The sequence below is a fragment of the Thunnus albacares genome, chromosome 5 (genome assembly GCF_914725855.1).
Source record: "Thunnus albacares chromosome 5, fThuAlb1.1, whole genome shotgun sequence".
Lineage (NCBI taxonomy): Eukaryota > Metazoa > Chordata > Actinopteri > Scombriformes > Scombridae > Thunnus > Thunnus albacares.
This window is the reverse complement of record NC_058110.1, coordinates 27,117,153-27,136,373: the sequence shown is the minus strand read 5'-3', so window position 1 is coordinate 27,136,373 and position 19,221 is coordinate 27,117,153. Positions and strand designations below refer to the sequence as shown.

At 38.7% G+C, this 19,221-nt stretch overlaps 2 protein-coding genes across 3 annotated transcripts; both read right to left on the bottom strand.

Moving 5' to 3' along the window:
• Positions 1-363: 363 nt before the first annotated feature.
• On the bottom strand, positions 364-5,854 carry LOC122983212. The gene is made up of 5 exons (XM_044352992.1): positions 5,718-5,854; positions 5,441-5,563; positions 5,062-5,278; positions 3,940-4,109; positions 364-899 (listed from the first exon to the last, which is right to left on the bottom strand). The coding sequence occupies exons 1-5, from the start codon at positions 5,742-5,744 to the stop codon at positions 846-848; spliced, it is 591 nt and encodes a 196-aa protein (XP_044208927.1). The 5' UTR covers positions 5,745-5,854; the 3' UTR covers positions 364-845.
• An 8,275-nt stretch (positions 5,855-14,129) lies between these two features.
• On the bottom strand, positions 14,130-18,583 carry tcf15 (transcription factor 15). Of its 2 annotated transcripts, XM_044351878.1 has the most exons (3): positions 17,722-18,583; positions 14,980-15,562; positions 14,130-14,428 (listed from the first exon to the last, which is right to left on the bottom strand). In XM_044351878.1, exons 2-3 carry the CDS (start codon positions 15,454-15,456, stop codon positions 14,366-14,368), a joined length of 540 nt encoding a protein of 179 aa, XP_044207813.1. In that variant the 5' UTR covers positions 15,457-15,562; positions 17,722-18,583; the 3' UTR covers positions 14,130-14,365. The 2 variants fall into 2 exon arrangements, with proteins under 2 accessions (XP_044207813.1, XP_044207812.1); XM_044351877.1 differs by lacking the exon at positions 17,722-18,583 and having other exon boundaries at positions 14,980-17,708.
• Positions 18,584-19,221: the final 638 nt, after the last annotated feature.

Below are 19,221 nucleotides of genomic sequence, written 5' to 3'. Positions count from 1 at the left end.
TGCTGGATTTGTTTACCCCCCAACAGGGAAAGTACCTATGCAACGTCTGTCACGCTGAGCTTTGGTTTCACTTCACTTGTTAACCAGGAACTAGACTGACCTCAAGATATGACCTCAACATATAACAAAGAAAGTGTGATGTGATGATATATCTTAACTCTATGAAAGAATGTTTATCAGTATCTGTGGTGTCACTCTTGTAAGTCTGATACTTTGAAAACTTGATTTATGGTAGGAACTTAAAGATAATGTGCGGTGAGTGAAAACCACAAGCTTGAGCCTTTATAGCTTTTTTTTTTTTTAATTTTGTCATAAAAAGCAAATGAATCATTTTACATTTAACAACAACACAATTAAACAAAGAATATTTTATATTTTATTGCTGAACAATTTAAATGTATCACAGTTGCATTAAAACATCAGAAGTCTGTTTAGATGAGAGTCCAGTGTTGAACAAATAAACTAGTTATAAATCATATATAATGTATTAGAATTCAGTTATGATATATTACAATAGATGCTGTGTACATGTGGGGCAGTGTGTCCACGGTGTGTACGGCTACCTGTGTTCCTCCAGAAGCAATACATCTTCTTATTGCTGTTTCTGTTAAGTTATGACAAACTCTAGACCCTTTGTTGGTTGAGTTGACCTCTTTTGTGGCAGTCTGGTTTTGCAAACATGGCATATTTTTACATCCTGAGTACCAGTTTTACCACAAACACACGTCAATCTCTCTGAAAACAAGTTAAAGACAATAAATAAAGTATGAAAAAGTAAATGTGTATCTAAATGCTGATTTTAAGGAGTTGTTTTTGTATTTACAAGATCCCTTGGACAGTAAACTTCACCACTTAAACAGGTCTCGTCTTGAGGATCTGACACGAATGGCTTGAATAACCTGAACAATAACAGAAAGAGACAAAACAACAAATCAATACAGTGTTCAACTGGAAATAAGCCCACCCACTTTGTATAGAGGAAAAAAAAAAAACCTAAATGTGGAGAGAGACTGTAGTGAGAGGAAATGGTACCTCAGAGTGAGCCCGCCTACATTCTCCCAAATATAAGAGATCAACAACTATCAGATTGTAAGAGGTGTCATATTTCCACACTGAGGCAAACTGCATTACTCATGTACAGCATGCAAGGTTTTCACACCAGGTACTGTATGATAAAACATGAAAAACTAATAAAAAATAAAATAAAATAAATGTAGCAATAATATAACTGTTGGCCAATATAAATATTGTCATTCTTGGATTTGTGATAATAATTGTCAAGTCAGGTATAAGCTGTCTTTTCACAGCGTGTTAGCATTTTAGACTTCAACAGCATTTCTGACAAATTCCAGTCACGTTTCAGTACACGCCACAGCAACCACAGTGAATCGTGCTGTTTTGATCCTGTTAGACCTCTCTGTATGGAAGCAAATAGATGACAAAAGAACAAGGCAAGCATAAAACAAATGTGATCACTATTCAGTCTGCGAATCGACATTTTGAGAGTGTTCGGTGTGCAGATTAGTGCAGATTCCCTGTCATGTTTTCTCCAGCTGTTTTGGCAAATTCTGATCGCAGGAGGGCGATTGAAAACTAGTTTTGATTTTGTCATTTTCAAACAGACATGAAAATGGGGAGGGAAAAAATGTTAAAAATCAAGTAAGAAGTTCTTTAATGAATTTGTTTTAAATAAATTTAACTTTTCCATGGTGGCTTAAAGGGGAGGTGCCATGCTAATTTCCAATTTTATATTTATATTCTGGGGCTCTACTGGAATATCTTTGCTTGATTTCAATTAAAAAAATGCAAAAAACTGTTTATCTTATACTGGCTCTTTATATAACCCCTCAGTTCAGCCCCTGTCTGAAACAGGCCGTTTTAGCTCCTGTCTCTTTCACCTCTTTCATAATATTTAACATAGACATCCTACATCATAACTGTATAAAAATAACAGAAAATCACAAAAAAAACATGATATGTCCCCGTTAAAAACAAGCAAATTTTCCAACAAATGGAATCTCATTTTAGTGACTGAGCAACACATATTTAATTTTTAAAATTGTGAAGAGGTGTAACAGGATGACAATTCACTTCCAGGTCAAATCAAACTGAAAGTAAGAGTGAGTAGCTTTCATATTTTTGACCAAGAGAAGTTCTGTTACACTATTCCTTCCTGCAGGGTAAAACATCCACTATACTCAAGATTCTTTTCTGGCCACAAAGCTATTTCTGCTCTTCTAAACCTGTGCCTGCATGCTCTCAAATGTTGACTTGAACAGCGCTCAAATCTGTTTTTTGGAGGGTTTTTTTGCTCACTCTCAGTCTTTTGTCATTGATTTACTTCCATACATCTGCTGCTTTCGAAATGATTGATCCTTCTCTCAACTTTCTCAAACATGTGGTTGGTAAATAAAAGCAATACATTTTTGGAGTGACTTGATTCTCATCAGTAGTATAAATCAGTCTCAGTTAGGAATAATAACTTTTTGTTTCCACTGCACCTGTCTCTTGTGGTGCTCCTCAAGGATTTATTCTAGGTCCTACTTTATTTTTATTATACATGCTTCCACTGAGGTCTGCTTTTATAAAACGCTACTCATATGCAGCTGTACTTCATCTTAAAACTAGATGACATACAGGGTTTTTTTTGTTAAATGCTGAATGGACAAAACTTTCTCCAGCTAAACAAGAGCAAGACATAGTGGTTTAAGCAGTGGTTTAAGCACCATTCGCTGGTCTTCAAATGTTCATACATGCAAGAAATCTCTCTGTCACTTTTGATTATGCCTTAACATTAGGCAAACAAAAAAACTCTGTTTTCCTCTTCAGTTGTACTCAGATCTTTTCTCTCTTCGGGGGACCTTGAAACTAATTTATATGCTTTTATCTCTTCATGCTTTGATTACTGCAACTCTCTTTGTGCAGGAGTCAGTATTCTTTTCCTCGCCTGCAGCTCACCAAAATGCAGAAGCAACGCTTGTCACTACTAAGAAAAGAGACCACATTTCCCCTTTACTAGATGACTGGTTTCCAGTAAAACATAGAACTGATTGTTATGTAGAATGTATTGTTAATAGTGTTGTATTGTTAGAATAAAAACAAAAAGTAAAAATACAAAAAAAAAAAAAATTCTCCTTGTTGTTTGAACCAAGACCAGTGCTGTAGCTATGACTCATTTGAGATTTTGAAGGGCAATGACCAAACCAGCATCTAACGGGTCCAAAGTGACATTTGCATCGTTTACATTTACATGCTGTTTAACGTGCTGCAGCTGGGCAGCTAATTGGCTATCTAGCCAGCTAACTGACTGTAGTCGTGCACTTTTCCTTGGTGAATGTTTGTTTGGTGGCTCATTCAACAAGCTAAGGACAAGCAGGACAAGACTTGGGTTCATAAGTTGGATAAGAAGGAGTCTCTAGCAGGAAAGCCATTGTGTCTGTGGCTCTTGTGTTGTGTAACAGGATGCGGTCAGGCTCAGTGTGACCATCTGCTCTATCAATGATCGAATGCCACATTATCACATTATTCAAGATTTGATTTGCGGGTGCCCGAGTGGCCTACTGGTTTTGACACATGCCATGTGGCTGCGGCGTGCGCGATTCGATTCTCACAACGGACCTTTGATGCATGTCATACCCACCTCTCTACCCCTGTTTCCTGTCTTTCTCCACTTTAAACTATCAAATTAATTCAAAGGCTGAAAAAAATAATCCTAAAAAAGAAAAAAGAATTTCTCCTTCACCTCCGGACTGAGATCTCAGAATCTTTTGACTGATTACTCCTTTTCATCCTAAATTTCTATTTATTTTCATTTTAATAATCTACCTGTAAACTCTTTGGTTATGTATTCTATAAATGAATTGACTTCACATGACCATGTTTGTTTTATAACCTGTAACAAATCCATAAAGTGTGTGCAGATAAATAGAGTTTATTTACCCAAATGCTGATTAGTGATAAAATAATTTTGGTGATGCCGACTGCCACATAGCCAAAAATGCACCACATAACTGGCAGGTCCTTATCGTTTTGAGGGCAGGGCAGGTCAGGTTCCTGAGTCGTGTTCAATGCATTTGTCCTTGTTGTCAGGTTAGGCTGGGTCATACATGCTGACAAAATGAAACACAAAAATATAGGTCATCAGTGTGAAAATGAGAAACAAAATGGTGTAAATCTATTACAGAAGTCATTGTTTTACACGTATATCTCGTTTAAGATTACAGTTTTGATCTTAAAAAAAGCTTAGCGGACAATTTCACAAAATTTCTATGATGAAATTCCACGTTCTTAAGACATTTTCTGTTGGAATATATTTTATCTTGAATGCATGGAGAATATGTATATATGGAAAATGCAAAAACATGTCACAGTGGAAAGGAAAATGTTATGTGTGCTTGAGGAGATGGATCATCTTAAAGTGTGTTTCCTGCTTTTTGATGTGGCGCCACATGTTTTTGCAGAGGCAGAAAAATTGGGTTAAAATGGAAAAGTCTGGATCATGAAGTTTTTTTTACCAGATGAAGTTGCTTACATATGTTGCTTTGTCTGTCAGATTATTTGGATAAATTCAGATTATTTTGATAAAGTTATTCAGTTTAGTCTCACTCTTGGTTTCAGGAATGCTGCATTAGTCATGTACTTAATCATCTTTTCCTGTCAACGTATTTTCACATGAACGACCACACAATATGCATATGGTTAAATGTCTAGCTGTTCAACAAGTAAATTAATTTAATCCTAATCTTGTAACTGTTCATTAGATTATTTACAGTTCAAAAGACACAGAACTCATAGGGTAACTGGATAATTTGATGACATGCTACTAATACTTACTATGTAATTGTATGTATGCAACTGTTAAAAGAGATATTGTATCCTGCGATCTTTAACTGTCACATATGAAGGAAAATAAACATTAACATTGTGTGACTGCTTTATAAATCCAGAGTTTAGAGATGAGATGAAAGAAAATGTCCCCATATTCTACAGATATTTGTGTAGCTCAGTTCAGATCAAGCCAGTGAAAGCATCAGGGTGGTGGAAATTAAATTCAAGGCTTACCTTGAACCGTCAGATTGATTTCGTGATTCAGATTTTGACCCCCTATGTTTGCGCTGATGGCACACTCGTAGATCCCCGAATCTTCAGGTGTCACACTGGGTAGAAACAGACTCCCGAAACTCTCTCCAAACTCGGTAGGACGAGTGAAGTTGTAGCGCTGTGTGGAGTTTATACCTGGCCCTCTCCTGATGATGCCACATTTTTTCTTGTTGATGAACTGTTAGAAGTAACAACCAAAAACAGAGTTGTCAGATCTCCACATCAAATTAAATGAAAGTCAGAGACATACGAGATGAAACGAAAAGTATTTTTGTTAGTATTTAACATAATGTAGCTTGAATTTATGTCTGAAAGCCTGAAATGGGTGAATATAACTGACCTTGTACCATGCAATTGAGATGAAATTCATGCCAATGTTATCTGAACACTTCAGTGAAACATCGGTATTGCAGTCTGCACGATAATATGTCTGACTCTGGGTTGTGTAATGCACCAACAGCAGCTGATACAATCAAACCAGACAGGATGAAATACTTTATCAGTGTACAGATCACCAACACACTGCTTTTGTTCATATTGGATTAAATTATCAGTAAAATATTGTTATATTATAAGCTTGAATTGTAATAATTATATAAAAGTCAGCTTTAACTCACCTTAATGAGCAGCACTGTCTGGAACATCTTTTACATTTCATCTGTCACTGAGTGTGCTGCAACAAGTGGTGTTTTTACTCTCACTTCACTTGAAATGGAGGCGCAGTTTCCTGTGAAGGGGCACCATCTGAACTCAATAAGGTTTTATTAAGAGCATCCGAGGACACCATGTGGTGTTTAAGGAGCAGTGCATCATTACCGTGTTACTACTGTAGCTCATATTGTCTTTAGTAGGAAACACAAACATAGATTTAGATCACTTCCTTAATGCTTGCAGTCACTTCAGTTCATATCTTTTGTTGTCTCACAAGAGGAAGTTCTGCGGAAAAGCAGCATTAATGGGAAATTCATTGCAATACGTCAAGAGACATTAAAATGTTTCACTTCCAAACACACAGACACAATACAAATGACAAAAAAGGTCCATGATAAAAGACTACAGTAATCAGAAATAAGGATATAGTAGAATAGAGAATAACCTAGAAGTAGTTCATATTTGAATAGTGTTTCTTGCACATGGAATAGATTAAAAATGTGTTGCTGTTAGTAAACAGCTGCTTATTCTTACATCTAGCAGACACAGATCAATATCAGCATTTACTTGGAGATATGTTTCTGGCTAACTGAAGCCAAATGTTCACTCTGAGAGCAGCGAGAGTGAACCTAAACAGCGACGTTGTAGTCTGTAAAACCAAAACAATGAGCTGAAAGATGCTAAAATGCTTCGTAGAGTTGGGGGAACTGCAGACGGGTGATAATTCTCTGTGGGTTTGTCATTATGAGCAACAAACATGGCGACATACAAGTAGTGATCCACTGTTAACGTAAACATATTGATTAGCTGCTTTAAACCTTCATTAACTGATTTTTTTGGCCACTTGGGGGCAGCGAAAACAAGTTGTGAACACAACATCAACATATCATCACCTTTTAAGTTAATATGTTGAGCTTGTTAGCAAACCGTTGCTTATTCGCACATCCAGCAGTTATGCAGCAACATTATCATTCATTTGGAGTCGTGTTTCTGTCTTGGTGAATATAAGTCTAATATTCACTCTCTGTTTGCTCCGTTATTGCTCTCTAACAACTCCAGCTAATTGGTAATTGTGTCTGTTTGCTGTTTGGTGCTGAGCAGGGAGTGTGCAGTGGGTTTTTACAGCTTTTTTATCTGAAAGCAGCTGCCTGCTGCAGCCAAAAACTACGTTCTGAGAGCGCTGACGGTGAACCAAAACAGTAAAGCTGCAGCCGGACAGCTAAACAATGAGCTGAAACTTGTTACAAAGCTGCAGTTGGGTGATAATTCTCTGTAGGTTCATCACTACAAGCCACACCTTTGACACATTGTCATTAGATACATTGCTATTATGAAAAATATCCATTGTCGCTGCTTTGAAGAGAGCTAGAGATGCTAAGATAAATTCTGCTGTTGCTCAGTAAGCTGTTCCTCCCAGATATCTATGAGATTGACTGTCTCAAGTTCAGGAGGCTCACATAAAACACACACACACACACACACACACACATACTCACACATACGAGGCTGGCTCATCCTGTTGTTTTCATCCCAGGGAACTCCCCATTGTCCCCCTTCAACCATATTATTTGTATGTGTCGCTCTTGTTGACAAAGGAGGTCGATATATGGTTATTAATAGCGGGCTGGCTTTCTGGAGAAGGGAAGAAGAGTGAGGTCTTTGGATTCCACCATCTGCATTAAACAATACCTCATTCAGCAGCAGCTGGCACAACGGGCGCAGGGACGCAGAAATTTACTGATGTTACAACAGAACATCAGTGGAAATGAGGATTTTTTGGCCACTTCCTACTGCAAGCAAGTAACTGCAGCTGTGAGCTTGTTTGAGATTTATGACAAGGAGTAATCTCAGTATGAGCAATAAATACAAAAGCATGATACTCCACATTTTTTAGACTTTTGAAATATCTCTCGGTTGTTGGTCAGCGCAGATGTTCTGGTTTTCCAGTGCAACTTTTAGTAAACCATCTTAATCAAGCTCTGGGGAATTTTTCAAACTATGTGTTACACGCAGAAAAAATAAAGGTCAGTGACGAAAACTGCTGAAGCTTGTGCGACTTATCAAAGTTGTGATTCTCTAAAGGTTTAATTGTCGGTGTAAATGTGAGTGAGTGCACGTGTGATGTGTGTTTGTATGTGTTTGATTCTGGCTGTAGCTGTGGTTAAAGGGTGTTGCACGCCACAGTAAATCCCAGAGGTTGTTAGCACGCCCAGCTGCTAGTGTTGGCCTCCATGTTTCTGTCAGCGAGGTTGTTCACTGCACACTCTTTAGCCTCTGATTGAGGAAATCCTCTGACTGTTTGCTCTGTTTTCTGAAATGAAACGTCCCAATGGTTCCGCCGTCTCTCCCACAGGTCCTGTGCACTGAGACTTTCCCATGAAGACTGTGCATGTTTACTGGGGCTTGACAGATATATAGCTCTTTGATGTACCATACCAGTACCAACATTTTAAGGCTGCAGAGGCCAAAAGATGATACTCTAAGATTATTTTGTCTATTTTGTCAGGGGGAAGATCCCTTAAAATGGCAATTAAACTCTCAACTAAAATGAAAACAAATCCAATCTTACTTCAGTCCAGTTCAAATCTTTATTGTCCCACAAGAGGAAGTTCTTTTTGCAGCAAGGCAGCATGAAAACATAAATCATGAACACAACAAAGACAACTGAAGACATTAAAAATGCCGGTATTGTACACACAATGAAATGCTCATGAGATAAAAGAAAAAAAAAACTTAAGACAAAGGGAACCAAGAGACAGTTTGTGTTGGATTAGAAATAAAAAGCTGATGCATCAAATTTTAAACCTGTATCTCTGACCAGAAGGAAGGATGTAAAACTCCATAAAAATATTTTAGTCGCCACTTGATTCTTTTAAATTCCCAAACTAACAAAGTAGGTCAGGACTGATTCTACAGTATGATTGATCTGTAAAATGACCCCATCACCCTCCTGTCAACATTAAACACATTTAACCTCTGCAGGAATTACAGTCTTTTCTGTTAATTCTTGCATATTGCCTCAGTGTGCACATCAAGGCTCAGTTTCTTGTACCAAGACAGCGAGTTAGTTAGTTAGTTAGTTAGTTAGTTAGTTAGTTAGTTAGTTAGTTAGTTAGTTAGTTAGTTAGTTAGTTAGTTAGTTAGTTAGTTAGTTAGTTAGTTAGTTAGTTAGTTAGTAGCTCTTTAGGGCAGAATGGCAAAGGTAAAAGAAACTCTGGAAAACATTAAATGAAAAATCATTTAATAAAAAGGTTACAGTATGTAGCGAGCATCAATAATCAACCCACCTATTGTGTTAGAAAAGGGTTTACACTGTTAGTGTTTGCACTGAAAAAAACACGAATTATCATCCAGTAAAATGTTTTATGTGCTAAGTTACTTATCATTCATCCATAACCATAATATATATATACTAACTTTGATATTTTATGTACCTTAGACCACATTTAACTGATAATGACATTTATTTCTTATGATGAACAAAACAGGCAAATAAGACCATGAGATGATCTGATAGACAAAATAATTCCTGTAATACCTTGTTTATATTTTCTTCTACATTAAAACGAGTGATTATTGTAACATCTGTCATGGGTCAAAATTTACCGCATATACTTTCCTATGCAAAAAAGAGAAAAAACAGCATTTTATTTTGATCAGTCACACAAGTGTCATCTCCAGTAAGGTGTGTGTGTTTGTGTGCGTGTGTGTGAGTCTGTGTGAACCGTGCACACTGTGCCAGGTGTTCTGTGAGATGTGTGAAAGCATGAGAAAGCCCCTGTATGGTAATACAGCTGGGGAACAAGTGATGTGTGTCTGTGTCTGTGTCTGTGCCTGTGTCTGTGTCTGTGTCTGTGTGTCTGTGTGTCTGTGTGTCTGTGTGTCTCTGTGTGTCTGTCTGTGTGTCTGTGTGTCTGTGTGTCTGTGTGTGTGCGTATGTTGTGCCAGGTCTGTGGTGAGATGTCAGAAATAAAGCACAAGAAAGCTGCAGCCTATATACTGCTATACAGCTGGGATCTCAGTGAGGAGCCTCAGTATTTTCATGCCAACTATCATAGTGAAGAAGCCACAGATGAATCACCCAATTCTGCAGTTCACCTCAGTGCTACCTTCTCAGCAACTTTCAGCTCATTGTTTTGGTTTTAACAGGCAGGCAGCTGTTTTCTGCAAAAAGCTCTAACATGACTAGAGTCTACAGCCACACTAGCGGATCTATGAGGTTGTACACTGCACAGCTGTGCTTTGAGCTAAACGCTAATGTCAGCGTTCTAACATGCTGATGTTTAGCAGGTGATTTTTTACCATGTAATCACCATCTAATTTAATAAAAAAAAACATCTCTTCATAATGTGATTTTGACATCTGCAGGGATGTGTATTGTTGTTGGCTTGCTAACATTTGCTACAGCTGAGGCTAATGAGAATATTGTTAGTTTTGCAGGGTTTTTTTGTCATAATGTGTCCATAACGTTGGACAAAATAAAATTTTGACCTGATAATGGTACTAGATAAAAAATCAGGAGATCATTATTGTCATTATAATCATTATTACAGTTCATTCAGATAAACAGAACATAACAATCCATCTGATAGAGACATTTTACTCAAAGCCACAAATATCAACCTCGCAGTGGTGCTAGAGGAGACCTCAGGGGATCAACAAAGTCAAAAGGATTCATCCTCTGCAGACCATGAATGTCTGTACTGATTATTGTTAGCCTATTTATAATATATAATATTCATCAGGTGGCCAGAAACACGCAAAAATAAATGATAATATCGTGCTGTATCTCCTGGATGATAATGAACTAACAAGTTTACCATATCAACTCCATAAATTGATGATATGTCAACGTTGTGTTTACAGCTTGCTTCCGCTGCCTCCAAGTGACCAAAAAGTCAGTTATTGCGGGTTTCATTGACCTATATCTAACACATACATTTCATAATAATAAACATATGCAGCACTTTTATAGTAACTCAGTGTATTTTTTTCTTCTCTTTGATCAGGGTAATGCTGAAATCATCCTGTCTTTGTGAGCGGCTTGAGGCTGCAGAGCTGCATCACACTGACTGTTCAATTGTTTACTTAAGGAAGCAAAAGCCCCTTTAAGTCTGTATTGCTGGATTCTCACCTTTGACAGGCTGCTGAATGCTGCGGGGTTGATTGTCTGAGCCTGCAGCAGAACAGAGCTGATGGTCTGTAATTGTTCAGTAATTTCTTCTCTGGGATTTCCTTCTACCAACTCCCCACACCCACCGGCCCTATTCACTGCACAGCCCTCCATCATCCTCCCTCTGTCTGAAGGCCTTGCCAAACGCTCTGGCACATGAAAACAATTGTTCTTGTATGTTTCAGGAGACACAACCAGCTCCTCAGACAGACTTTTCCCCCCCACAGAAGCTCAGCTGACGGTCAGGCAGACTTCCTCCTCCTCCTCCTCCTCCTCCTCCTCCTCCTCCTCCTCCCCCTCTGGAAAAATCATGTTCAGTAAAAATCGGAAGCGAGGTATCTGAGTCCCGAGCCACAAAGTGACTCAGAACCATTAATATCCTTGACATCCAGGTTGAGCAAGGGGCCATCTCACCAGCCAGTGAGTGTTTGAAACATGTTGAAACAGCCTCTGCTTCAAGCAAAAGCTATTAAAATATTACCATGTGCAGGTTTGTTTCTAACAAGAGCTCTCTGGCAAGACTACAAAATGCTGAAGGTAAGCACCCATCTGGGAATCAGGACTGCGCTCCCAGATGAAGTTGAAAAAAATGTGTTACATCCTTCCCGTTTCTGGATCATCTATTTCACCTTTTTTTTTTTTTCTTCTTCTTCTTTTGGGAGGTTGTTTGAGCAGTCAGTGCTGTCAGAGCTGTGATTTGTGTCTAATCTGTAAAGATGTTTTCAATTGTGCTTCCTGAATGTGATTGTTTCCTCTCCTGTACGCTTGATCATGTAAAAAGTATTTGTTGTCATTCAACATGAGCAGCTTAAGATGTTACATTGTGTCAGTATACATGAATAAATCTCCCCCAAAAGTGGAAACAAGAACCACAAACTGCAATCTGTCATGTACAATATAGCATTGAGCTGCTCAATGGGCAAAATAAAAAAGACACATTTTTACACTAATGATATTGTTTTAGGCGTACGCTGCAATACTGCAGCCATCTTGCATCCAAATCCTGCACCCATATCTTCTGAAAATTGTCATTAAGTTTTTTTATTTTGGTTTATTTTAAGCCTTGAGTCTCAGAGAAGAAGGTGGGACAGAACATCTCTTTTCCTCTGTCTCTGTGCAACTATATTTATTTACATAAAGTTACAAGGTTTTGCCCCTCAAAGAAAAAACTTAATATAGCAGAAATATAAGATAATAAAGAGAAGAAACATGTTTATTTTTCTTGTTTTCTGTTTCTAACTTTCTCAAAAAAAACAACAACTATCTAGGTCATTTTTCCTTTCAGGTCAAAAAACTGGCAGAAGGGGTTGGAACTGCTGTCTAGCTTCATTTAATCCTCACTGAATTTCCTCCTGCTCAAAATCTCTTTTGGGATTAAGAGATGCGAGTGTCCGAGGAAGAGAAAAACTCACCAAAGTAAAGTACAAACCTTTGCAGGGGTCCCCAGGTGGGTCCACATCCTCGCCTGTCAGACATGTTAAACAGATCCACACTGACCTTATTTGCTGCCTTTGCTTTTCTCCCCGGTTTATTCTGCCATCAATTTGTTACCTGTCATCTTGGAGGGAAAAAAAAAGTCTCCTTTCCGAATTTCTTGAAAACTCACTATTTGGTTCACTCGCTCTGACAACTTCCACCAGAGAGCTGTACATCTGGGTCCCAGCGCCGGATGATGTCAAGACTGGCGCTGACCCAAAGCCCGCCGCACAGAGAGTTCCTCCGACAGGTCGGCTGCGTTGTTTTCCCTTCCTGTGCCTCCGTGACATCTTCCTGCCGGTGGGAGCCTCTGGGAGCCATTTGAGGAGGCCTGCTGGACCCCGAGCATGGAGGACTTCGCACAGCAAATTCCAATTAGCCTGACAGGGCAGGTGGGGGAGGGGGATGGAGGGGGAAGAGGGGAGCTTGGACCCCCAGCATGCACCTTTAACTGCCTTAAAATTCACTTTCCATACAGCCTCCTGTGTCACCGGGGAGCTTTCCTCTGTCATTCTGAGGACTGAGTTTGTAGTCTGATTCAAAGCGATGCCAGACAGGAACTTGGGCTCAGCTGTCTGTGTGTCTGAGCTGCAATCCGCCTGTTAGACCGATCACTCGAGTGACTTTTTCAGATTGGAGGAGACAGAGAAGAAGCCCACAGGGACTGGACTTCTTTTGCTTCGCAGCCTGATTTCTCAGCAGTTATGAAATATTTCCAAGTGCAAGTGGCCTCGATTGGCTCTGTGCAACGGAGAGCATGTTGCAAGAGAACGTGACATCTACGAGGGAAAACTGATCAACTCCTGGAGTCAAAAATAAGAGTAATGATCTGTCAGATTCAGGGTGATTCATCAACCTCTGCTGACATGTGAACTAATAAGAAATGAAATCACAGATAGAAAAGCATCTTCTAGGTCAACAACACGATTATATTTGCATCATTTGCCATGATTACACGTCAACAGGGTTTCACTTCTGGGCTCCACTCTGACCTCTGACCTCTGGTCCCATCTCTCCCTGTCCATTGGGCCCACAGCAGTGATTTATCCCTCTGACATACCAACAGCTGTGTCGGGGGCTCCAAGCAGAGTGTGGGCTACTATTTGCCGTGACTAATCGATAACAGACTTCAAAGCATTTGGAAAAAATATGCCGGGCAATGACACCAGAAACCTTGAAACCTTTGCTGTGACTCCGTCGGCTTCATAAACAACATTTTGGCAACACTACTGGAAACAATGGACTGTGTGTGTGTGTGTGTGATCTCAGATTTTTTATCTTAGAGTTCGAGCTTAAGAAGATATATGGTTTTAAATGGAGCCAAAGATACAACTAAAACAAATACAGTATGTTCCTTGAGCATCTAGTGTTGCCAAAAAATATGCTAAATATAGTAATAAAAATAAATTATAGCTAAAAATTTGAGTTGAGAACAGTCATTTTCCAAACTGCAAATGAACTATTTCTTATATAATAAGAGCAACCTTTCTCAAACACCACCCAACTAGAAACACAGTAGGTCTCAAAAGATTGTTGGTCCCAGAAAGATGCATAAACATTTTCAATGTTTTTCTTCATTTTATCCTCATACACTGTATACGAATACAACAAACTAACATTGTTTTTGTGTGAAAGCTTTGTTGAGATACACCTAATCATCAAAATTAGGAATCAAGAAATATTTTGATAAAATATATTTTATTTAAAAAAAAAAAAAAAAAAAGGACAAACACTCATAAGTTTCAAACAAATGCGCTGCATCTTTGAAAAACTTATGCTTAAATTTCTCAGTCACGTATAAATAGTCTGTTTGGTTCCATCGTTTGATCCAGCATGTACATCATGTGCATGTGCATGTGTGTGTGTGTGTGTTTGTGTCTGTCTGTCTATGTAACACCAGCTTTGACTCTTCCCTGAGAAAGTCTTTGAGGATTTTCAGGTTGCTAATCATTCACTGGTCTTCAGTCAGCGTCTCATTCGCAGCGGACCCAGCCCTCGCATTTTTAAACAGTCTTTTCCATCCTTTATCTGGAAAGAAAGAAATGCTTCAGTCATACACAGATTGAACAAGATTTAATGTATCTACCCCAGACGTCTTTTTATTTTTTGTCTACGGCAATAAACTTTTTATTTTCTACTAATCAACAACCAATTCATAACAGCAACATTTCCTGTCCAATTAATTTGCAAATGCAAGATTAAGCTTGAAAATATGTTGTATATCACATAATATTTGCACCACAGTGAAAGTCTTACAGTAAAAATCTATGTGTGCTTGTGTGAGTAATTTACTGCCAGTGTCAAGATGCTGTGCGTAAAAGCGCTTTTACGCACACTACTCCAGTAAAAAAATATTAAAGTTACATAAAAATGGCCATGATTAATAGATAAACAGATGCTGCAGCAAACACAGCTTTCTTATAAAACTTGATCAAGATCAACAAATCGTGTCTGGGCTCAGAGCTCAAGAGCTTGTTTTATGTTCTGTGATATTTTTCGCACATTTAACGCATCAGTTGTATTTAAACTGGACTGGAGTTAAAGCCTGTTTGATTATGGAGATATAAAACAGCATTTACCCCTTTTCTCTGGTTGCTCAGACAGAAGGTGCAGATGGTCCGAGGCTGCTTCGCCCCGCTCTCTCCTTGCGCATGGACCGCGCCGAGGCAGGGCTGACCATCCGCGCCGCCGTCTCCGAGAAGAAGCACGTTGGCCAGATGGGAAATGTAGCTGGACGCCAGGCGAAGAGTTTCAATCTTGGAGAGCTTTCTGTCCACCGGTTCGGTGGGTATGAGAGTCCGGAGAGCTGTGAATGCGGTGTTGACACTTTGGGTCCTACCTCTCTCCCTGGCGTTAGCCGCGCTCCTCTGTTTTATCACCGACGTGGTGTCTCTTTCCAGGTTGCCTGAAATCCTTCTTCGTTTTTCGGCGCTACAGTAAGATTGCTCCGAGCTGTCGTCGCTTTCGCTGCGGTTTTCATCGTCCTCGGATGTGATATTGAAGTCTGAATAGATCAAATGCGTCGCCACAGGCCGCAGCATGGCAAAAGTCATCATTAAAACTTAGCAGTCCCAGCTCCAAATCCTCTGGAAGATCAGCCCGAAAACCAACTCAAGGACGGACGCTACATCTCAATATAGCAGGAAAGCTGCATATAACCACCTGAGGAGAAAATACGTGTCAAATAAAGCTGACCGACTTTTCATCAGTTTGCTTTGGCCTATTTTAGGGATGGACCCTGACTACCTGGTCAGCTGGGCTCTTATAGCTGGATGGGAGGAGCTGCAAGCAGCACAGTGTTACAGTAGCCTCTCAATGCAAATATACAAAATGCCAGATTGTTGTAACAACATCACAAATCATTTTACAAGAATATTACAAAAAAACATTAAAAGATAAAGTGATAGTGATGCTTTTTATCACTGAAACTCACACAAACACACAGAAATGTTAAAGAAGCATTGATATGTTTTTTTTTTTTGCAATTTAGTTGTTATTTACCACAATTTCAATGCAATTATAGATTTTATAGACTGTAGTATTGCAAGACATATTATAGCAATAAGTACCTGTGTGTAAAGGATGCAGGGAACTCTCATCGGTTATAAAATTCATGTTTGTGGGCCAGTACATTATTATAAACTTGCAAAATTCAAATGTAGGTTATAAAGTTTTTTTTAATGGCACAAAGGGAGTGCAGGTTGCTTTTCTGCTATTTTACAGTTTGTTTTCTTGTGTTAATCTGACATGTTTATGATGCTGCCACCCGCTGAGGTTTGTTTTTGTTAGCTGGTAAACCACACCGGCACAGTCAAGACCCAAAATAGACTTAATATCTCCATAAAACTAAAAGCAGCTCGCTCAACATCTAAACAGAATGGTGCAGGTGTTTGGAGAACTTGTGTATGTAAATTCTGTTTGTCTCAGATTTCCAATGGAAATTGGCGAGTCAAATGTAAGAAGTTCTTTAATTTGAATATCTTTTTTAGGGAAGCTCCACTTGTATCACTGTTGCACAGACACAAACAGGCTCAGACTAATCTGTTGAAGAGTTAATACACAATCCAGAGCTAATTATGTCCCCGTTATTAAAGCTGCCTCTGCCTCACACTGAGGAGCACAGGTCAGGCAGCAGGAGAAAGTTAAGTGTGAGTAAATAAACAGTGAGCAGATGATCCTGGAATGGAAAGTATTTATTTGTTTGCTGCCCTGAGTTCAAAAAAACAAAGCTGGTGGCAAATGGATGATTTAGTCCCTCCGAGCCACATCAGTAGACACCCATGTCTGCTCCTCCGGCCACAGCCGACAACACGTTCAACCACTTCAATGCGCCTCAGCTGCATCAACAGTCACACATCAGACAACCAAACTGTCTGCTGAAGGAGCACTGGGGCTCACAGAGGACACAAACCAAACTCAGAAATCTGCAGAAATAACGCCGTCTCTCCAGAGACTTCACTTCGTATGAGCTAATTAAAAAAAAATATTGCGAGCTGCATGAGATACACAAACTGATTTTTAATTTGTTGTGATATCTGACGATCCGGTAAAAAACACATTAAAAGGTCAACAAATGCAACGCTGAGCCAAGAAATTATGTTGCAAGTCTCAGACACTTTCTGTTGCTTTACTGTGCGGTTAACTACATTAACCACGACTCATGAAGTGTCACTCTGAATTTATTGCGTGTCTTTGTGAGGCGTGAGCCGACATACGCTTGAAGCCGTACGAGAGTTTAAACATATATATATATATATATATACTGTACGTGTGTGTATGTGTGTGTGTTAACATGTTGACTCGAGACCAAACGCTGAAGATGAAGCTTTCTTGGAACAACTCTCTCATTTCATGGAATTGTGAAATGCTCTTGAGCTCGTCCGGAAGAAGTGGATCCATTTATCCATAGTGATGAGGCGAAAGCATGTTGGGTTTGCCACCCACTGAGTCCTCTGTGTTGTGCTTCAGAGATCTCTGAGAACAGCAGATCTGTCTGAGCCGCAGAGCAGAAAGGGGAAGGTTTTCCATGTCTGTGCTCTCACATTTTTACAAATAAAATCCAGCTGAACTGTTAGTGAATAAAAGTATCAGAGGAAACTTCTGAGAGAATTTTTGAGAGATGAAATGTTCTCATGTCTCTTACTAGAAATTAACTACACCATTAGAAAAAAAACCTTTGTAAAAATATAAATATGGCATAATAGCAATAAGTTCTAGCTCACATGGGTAATTGGCTTTGTTTGAGGTATGATCTAGTTTTCCTAGTGCACTAAAATTTGCATTTACATGCTCAGTCAATCAGAGAAAACCTATTTACTTACACAACAGCCACTCTGCTCCTCGTTCACTTTTCTTTAACCCTGCTAGAGGAGCGGATCAACTGATGGGTGTTGTCTTCATTGAGTCACCAACACTGGAAATAGAGAGTTGGTTCATGCCTACTTAAAGGAAAAGGCTGGTGATATTTCTATATTTTTCTTACTGTCAACAAAACCCACGAAAAGCTGGAAAAACAACAATGAATTGATCCAACTGTTATTGTCTGTGCATCCAAAGGCCTATATAGCTTATTCCTCTGTGCCTTAGAGCTCCATTGTTTCCCAAAATCCATTAAAAACACATTAATGAGCCACGTCATTGCACTGGGTTTCTTTATGATGATGAACAAGGCCACTGAAGTTTATTTTTGGTCAAACCGACCAACTCCAAAAATACTCAGAGCTGCAAATCGGTGGCTGAAATTTCCCACAAATACTAAGGTAGTTCTGTTTGAGCAGCGTTTGATAAAAAAACTACATCGCTCAGCTGTTTTAGGAAATTAAAAAATGAAAAATCCTGCCATGAGTTAACTTAACTGTTTCAGTGTAACTCATAGCAAGCAGCTGTTGTCAGCCAAAAAGCTCTAAAACATTGTACACGACCTGCCGAGCACCAAATGTCACAGAAAGACAACATCAGCAACTAGCTGGTGAAGAAAGTGAAGCATTTAGTAGCTAAGTGGAGACCAAACAAGAGTTAAAGGAGAATGAATGCTGGACTTACATTCAGCAGGTGGACACACGTTAAATCAATGCTCAGCTGGATGTAAACAGGCAACAGTGTTAATAAGTTCCCCATATTTAGTAAGGAAAAATGCAAAATATCATTGTGTTACAATCAAAGGAGTTAATGTAAAGAACAACAGCAGTGAAGACATGAAAACATGTGGAAAACTAATCTAATAAATAAAATAATATATTGAAACCTGATAGATTTGTGACATTTTGTTTTGTTTTTCTTGTGTTGTTTGAGTGTTTGGTTTGTAATTATTCTGACTGTTTCCTTGTTTTGTTTGAATTTTGGTTTTTGTTTGATTTGATAGAGATGAATATCATGGACTCTGGTGGCAGATAGTTGAGTTTTCATATTAATCATAAAACTATTTTTTAAGACTAAAAAAGTATTTAACTTCTTCCTTTTTGAACATGGAAGGCCTTATTTGAATTGTTTTTTATATATATATGTTTGTTGATGATTTTGTTTGTTTTGTTTTCTTACTTATATATTTTTATTTGGTTTTTTCTTTCAGCATGTTCGAAATTTTAAAAAAACAGAAAAACTGGAAATAAAAATATCAACTCAAATAGTGTTAATAATGTCAGTTTTCTGTTCACAGCTTGATTCCACTGATGCCGAGTGGCCAAAAAAAAAAAAAAAGCAAGTATTGCAGGTTTGAGTATAAAGTTGCATTGAGTTAAAGTTTAAAGGAAAAATAAATAGAAAAAACAGACGTAGTCACAATAACAGCACATCACATATATCTCATCTGTGGCTCAGGTGCT

Excerpts from the sequence above, each read along its gene's own strand:
- LOC122983212 (XM_044352992.1), bottom strand. The coding sequence starts at position 5,744 with ATGTTCCAGACAGTGCTGCTCATTAAG. Across the intron at positions 5,564-5,717 it reads AGACAGTGCTGCTCATTAAG|CTGCTGTTGGTGCATTACAC; the intron begins GTGAGTTAAAGC and ends TGATTGTATCAG. Across the intron at positions 4,110-5,061 it reads AATCAATCTGACGGTTCAAG|CATGTATGACCCAGCCTAAC; the intron begins GTAAGCCTTGAA and ends TCATTTTGTCAG.
- tcf15 (XM_044351878.1), bottom strand. The coding sequence starts at position 15,456 with ATGATGACTTTTGCCATGCTGCGGCCTGTGGCGACGCATTTGATCTAT. Across the intron at positions 14,429-14,979 it reads TGAGCAACCAGAGAAAAGGG|ATAAAGGATGGAAAAGACTG; the intron begins GTAAATGCTGTT and ends CTTTCTTTCCAG.